We start from the raw sequence: 6,395 nt of genomic DNA, 5'->3' as shown, positions 1-6,395 counted from the left end.
TGATTTCTGCCTTTATTCATTATTAGTATCATACTGAACAAAATGCAGTATTTTGAACCCCATTTCCCGGTTGCTTTGTGGGCATGTATTGCGCTCGTGTAGATACGGAGAAAGTCAAATCTATCAATGATTGGCCTGTGCCAATGTGAAACAGCTGATTGAATGGCTAAGCCCGCCCAACCATATGCACAAATTTACGCGCAATTACGCAGCGTTGGTGCGCCCCTAACGAATCTTTTAAAACCAAAGTTAATTGATAGTGGGCATAATATCACCATGCAGTATTTGCCAAAGTGAAGAAGAAGAGCTTGCGAGATGCTTTCGTCGTCGCGATTACATACCATGAAACGCCTTTCCTTGAGGTCTATACTGCAAGTGATGATTCCATCGGTTGTGCGTTGATGCAACACGATTGTGAGAGCCGAGAGCGAATTGTTTCGTATCAGTCGCGATTGGATCGAAACTATCCACTTTATGACAAAATGCTTACTGCAATATAGTATACTTTGGTCAAGTGTTGTGTGTGCTTGCATGGAGAGGAGCGCTTTGCGATGTAAATAGATGATGCCTCCCTGCGTACAGCAGTATACACACCTCATTTATTGCAGAAAACGGCCGGATTTTTCTTCTTCTTTGCAACGTTCAACGTTGTTATACATTACAAGCCAGGCAAAACAAACATCATAGCCGATGCATTGGTAAGACATACGGACTATGATCCAAAGTCCAGGAGCGAAAAGATGCACGCGCCAGGTCGACAATGCGAAGAAAACAGACGATAAGCGTGCAAAATACGACTTCGTTGCGCGAAGAAATGTCGAAGGGTACAAGTCCGATGAGACATGTCAGAACATGTTTGAGTATTTCAAGGACCCTTTTAACAAGGCACTGTAAGGTCATCCGTTTTGCAATAGATCGCGTGTTCACTGTTTCGAAGTACACAATAGAGTGGTTAACTGCGATTGATTACGGGGATTCAACAAAAGTTGTTGTTCAAATGACGAAGGTTTGCGTCATCGTGTCAACGAAAACAATGACAACCCTCAAGATGGTCATCTCGGATGTAACAAAACGCGTCTCAGTCCCTCCCGGAATAATATTGATCATACATGTTTAAGTAGATGCATAAGTATGTCGGCACTTGAGAATATTGTCAGAGAGTGAAACCAAAGGGCTCTACTTAAGCCCCACTTCGGTCGTTGGCAGCGCAAACTGTCAGCGGGAAGTGTATGGGTATGACCTTCAATTCTGACTTTTGCGTGACACACATGAACGCAGTGGCATCCTTGTATTAGTAGACCAAGAAAGCAAGATGGTATATCTTACGCCTGTTTCAGATAACTAAGGTAAGGTCTTTGTAGACGTTGTTTTCAACCTGCATATCATTTCTGCTTAGATCACGTCAGAACATGACACCCGTTTCACGTCAAGGTTTTGGCGTGCACTCTTAAACTACTGGACATTGTCCATATCCACAGTTCACATAAAATTGCGAATAATCTGATGCGACATGCATGGAGCTGTACAACGCAAAATTTCGAGAGGGCGAAACTCATTCCATTCTTTGATCGCCTTAGCGAAACTAAGCAGTATGTCCTCCTGGACTCGACCAACACGTTCTGTTTGACCGTTCGTTTGAGGGTTTGCCGCTATGGTATTTTCCTAGAGTACCTACTTCCATCATGGACAACGGAGGCATAGTCAGACCTAAATGCTGCTACATAGTTAAAAGCGAATATTAACCCAATAACAGCTCAAGAGGTTATGACAAGTCGTGGTAAAAGCACGTCGACAACTTGATATTGGAGTCAAGCCGTTGTGCGTTTGACGAGACAAATACGAAAGCTCTGGATCTGCAAAAAAAAGCTGGCAGATAGCACCAAAAAGAAGAATAGGAATGTATATAAGGTTGATGATCTTGTACTAAGCATTCCAAGATTCATTGTACCGTTTAGGCTATTAAAATGCAATGGTGATGCTGATACCCTTTGATCCCTACATTCATGCACCTACACACTACAATTGACGTGGGTAAGCTCAAGTCTTTTTTTTCGAGTGCATCTGCCATTCTTTGGTCGATAATCAAGCTGATCGTGAAGTTTCGCCACTTCACCAAGAAGATCAATCATCTTTTCGCCCTGGAGATTCTAGTAGGAGTTGAAGCGTTAAAGGACATCGAAGGAATCCTCCTTTACTGAATCGGCGAGAACCATTCTCACCACAAAAAACATCAAGAACTGATCTAACCTTTTTTAACAAAGCGCAACAAATGTTCGTGAGCCAGCCCACGCTACTTCTCATTATTTATGAATCAAACAGGTTAATCATGAACCAGTTGATATCGTAGTTCACATTGGGTCCCCATCGCCGAGCAATAGGTGTACCATCGGTCAGAACGTCGAGTTTGAGTTATTCTCTGCAGCAATACTGAAAAGAAATCCGAAACGATCTTCACACGCGGGCCAACGCTGCTGCAATGCCTTTATTTGCCCGCGATGAGTGCTCGTTCACCTTTCAGAGTCTCTCAACCGTTTTCACGTTTAACACCACCTCCGTTATTATACTCTCACGGATAGCGTTGTTGGGTGATTGAGATAATTGTCGATCACGAGGATCGATCGACTCGGTATCGTGAAAAGAAGCAATTGAATGATCGACCTTTCTACAATATTTATTGGCGGTTATCCATCTGACTCGGACTCGTGGGATCCTTGTCAGGCTCAGGAGTCTGATTTTCCCGACGTTGTTCGCAGCAACGTGAATATCTTGTATTGTTGCCTCTAATAGCGCTACGACAACCAGAAAATATTTTACTTGGTCGTGATTGTAAGTCCTACCAGAATGACTTGGTGAGGCAGACGCTCCAGGTTGTTCTTGTTCTGACGGCCAACAAACATCCGTTACGAGTCCAGCTTAGCTGCGGTGCACTGGATCGGATCATCATGATTGTTGATCCGACGCCAGCGAAAGAATAGCTTCATGTGATACATCTTGTCTCCGTACCAATTCATTTAAGGGAAATGAATGAGTTCTGGAGCTGTTCGTTGCCGTTTAGAATGCTCTTCAAATTTGACTTGTTCACTGGAACGCTTCACTGTTAATTGGAAAGTGAATCGCTACAAAATATCTTCAAGAAAAAACGTTTTGAGTTCAAGTGGAGGAGGATGCGATAAGCTACACTTAGCCATTACATGCAAGTACATCTATCCTCCTTCTGTTGAAGTTGTAGGAATTTATGTAGAGGATCATATTATGGTGCTCACCACATACATGAGTGACATGTTATATTCACAAACATTCTGGGTGATACAGAATGCTAGACTTTTTGCTTGGGGAGTGTGCTGGTGACGAGACCGACGTCTCTGTCTTTTAAGGTTGGTGGCATAGGTCAGTCACTTCTACCGAACTAGAGCATACTCTTAATTACCCAAAGCAGGCTCGTAGGTGTCCAAGGTTAATTAATAAAACTTGGGGAACATGTTGGATGTTTGGCATGTTGATCTAGAGACCACTAACATAATTTACTTCATTTGCAAATTTGCAGATTACGACCTTGAGTCGTTCATCTTCGAGAGAGTCCCTCTCCCTCCACTTCGGAATTATGTTAAAGGGAATGCTGTGAATAGCACCGGTTAACATAAACTAAGCTGGTTTGAGCGCGCAATTTATAGTATCTGCTGGCGACATTGACGAGAAAAAAACTGCAAGTCAATCCAACGTTGCAACAGCTCATTGTCGAGCCAGGTTTTGCTTACTTTTGACAACGTCACGCTTAATTTCTACTCTAAGCTCGTCTTTCTATCGCTTTCTCGATCAATGCTGATATAAGATTGTGTCCGGTAACCGTTACCGTATCCATCGTTGTACAACATATCACCGCGATTCCCGTAGAGCAAGAAAACAAGCCAACGACGTCTATAGTTTGGGGTCTGAGCATCCTCGACGTAGACAGCCATTTCATCCAGCAAGGCTGTGTGAGAAAAATATTATGTGCGGCAACTGCTAGTGCAGAAACCTCATGTACGCAAAACAGCGACGTACGATGATACCGTCTGTCAGAATCATGAGGTTGGTTTGGCGGAGAGAGAATACCCGTGGCGCTTCAGGCAATTCTCAGACCAGCAAAAAAAACTCGTCATTTGGCTCTGGCGTCGTGTCATCGTGCGCGGTAGCGAACATCATGTCGACAACATACGTTTGCAAGACCACAAGTGCTGCAAAAATGTTTTCGCTGCTTTGTTTTGAAACTTTTATCTCCCTCTGCCAACACGACATGATAGGGGTTCGGTCACCACGATGACGTTCGCTCACACCACTACTTCCCACTCTGCGCCAATTTGAATATCCCTATGCGTTCGAAGAACGACCAGTGCACGACTTGGGATAAGATTGTCATGTGTATCAGATCAATAGGTCATCTCTTGTTTGTGCCTCATGGTGATGGCCCCGTGGTATTTCTTAGTAATAACAAGGCATTAGACGATGAAGAATTTGAAGATAGACGACCAGTGGAGAGATGGCAAAATCTGCACTGTCGCTGTAGAAAATCTGTAGATGTTTTCTGCCACCGGATCTCAGACGTACCCGGCTCTTACTAGCTATTACGCTTTCCAACCTTGGTAGCGGGATGCGCATGATTACACTCACGCAGAAGACAAAAAGCGTAAAAGTTGTGCGCTTGCTATATCTTAAATGCGCAATTGGCGACAGCTGGATAGTCTAGACAATTCCGATTAACGAGGAACATATGCGTTCGATGTCATCCACGAGTACAAATTCTGAAAAAGTTGAGTGTCATGCAGATACACATACGTATGGTTTTTACAGGTTAACAGCCGCACCGAACCTTTCTCTACAAGCAACGTCTTCGCCCACTATGGCCAACAAGCGAGCTGAAGTTCCCCTGGGGAGTGGTAACTACTACCACTGGGAGTTCAAAATGAGGATGACCCTGGCGCGGAATGGTCTGTTGGGGCACATCATGGCCGACAAGGAAGAGAGTGACGTCACGGAGGCCTGGCTGGTAAATGATGCCAAGGCGCCCGGCATCATCGCTCGAGGCGTTGAGATCCAGCACCAGACCAAGATTCAGTCGGCTACGCGCGCCATGGAAGCACTGGGAACCCTCCGTGATTTCTACAATCGCTTGACTCTTCACAACCGTGTTCAAGATGGAAAGTGGGACAAGCATGGCAGAGCATCTAGACTCTTTTGATGAGCTGGTAGTGGAACCCCAGACTACGAGAGAGCCAGTCGAGGAGTCACGTCAACTGGTTCTTCTCAGCAGTCTGCCGTCATTGTATGACTTAATTTCGTCGATTGTGGAGAATGACATCACTTTGATTGAAGTCAAGGAGAAGCTGCAAAGGAAGAAAGCGACGGAGAAAGCGATTCGCGTAAATGGAAACGCTAGAAGTATTCAAAGCTGGATGGGACAATGGACGAAAGGGTGGTCCTCCACGCAATAACGGCGGATCCGAGGGCAAGTGTTTTAAATGCGACCCGTTTGGGCACAGGAAGGGAATTGCGCGGCCTTTAAGAGGCAGACAGCAACGACTCGGTGTTTGCTGTTGGTGAAGGGGAAAGTCATCGGGATGGCTGATTGACAGTGGGACAGGAAAGACTTGTTTATTTACAAGGGCCGTGAGGCTAGCATTGAAGTTACGATTGCAGATGGGAAGATGTTGCTCGTTAAAGTAGCTGGCACGGTGAAACTGACTGGATTGGACGGAAGGAGCATTCGCATGGTGGAAGTTCTGCACATTTCCGGACTCGACAAAAGATAACTATCCGTTGGCAAGCTTGCAACGCTTGGTATGAGTGTGAAGTTCTCGCGGTCGTCTTGCGTCATCAGAAACAAGAAGCAAGCGATTGCGTCAGGTACAAGAGTCGGGAAGCTGTATTTGCTTTACTGTGAGCAAGAGGAAGCATGTCTCGTTATATATTCTGGGGCTGGCAATCATGGGAAGCTTTGGCATGCTCGCATGGGACACCCCAGCAAGGACGCGCTGGTCAAGACACAACGCTCTACAAAAGGAATTCCAATTAGCAAAATGAGGAAACATTGTGTGCTGGGTTTTAAAGGGCAAGCAAACAGTCACGGCATTTCCATCTCGCTCGATGTCAAAAACGACACGTGTGGTAGAATCCGTACACACAGATTTGATAGGGCCTATGAGGACTTTCTCGAAGGGTGATGCCACGTACATTCTTACGTTTGTGGATGATTTGTCAAGATATGTGGCGATTTCTAAAATCAAGAGCAAGAGTGAAGTGGCTGGCAAGTTCAAGGAGTTTCTGACGCTTTACGAGAGCCAATGGGGTGCGCGACTGAGATGTTTACAATCCGACAACGAAACCGAATTTTTTGTAAGCAAGACAATGGCTGGAATATA

The 6,395-nt window shown here is 45.1% G+C and overlaps 1 protein-coding gene across 1 annotated transcript; it reads left to right on the top strand.

Moving 5' to 3' along the window:
• Positions 1-4,180: 4,180 nt before the first annotated feature.
• Positions 4,181-4,598, top strand: PHALS_05653 (uncharacterized protein; the record flags this gene model as incomplete). Its single annotated transcript, XM_024719233.1, has 2 exons — positions 4,181-4,195; positions 4,281-4,598. 2 exons carry the CDS (start codon positions 4,181-4,183, stop codon positions 4,596-4,598), a joined length of 333 nt encoding a protein of 110 aa, XP_024584552.1.
• Positions 4,599-6,395: the final 1,797 nt, after the last annotated feature.

The sequence above is a fragment of the Plasmopara halstedii genome (genome assembly GCF_900000015.1).
Source record: "Plasmopara halstedii genome assembly, contig: Scaffold_2904, whole genome shotgun sequence".
Classification (NCBI taxonomy): Eukaryota; Oomycota; class Peronosporomycetes; order Peronosporales; family Peronosporaceae; genus Plasmopara; species Plasmopara halstedii.
The sequence above is the reverse complement of the archived record's forward strand: the minus strand, read 5'-3'. Positions and strand labels throughout refer to the sequence as shown.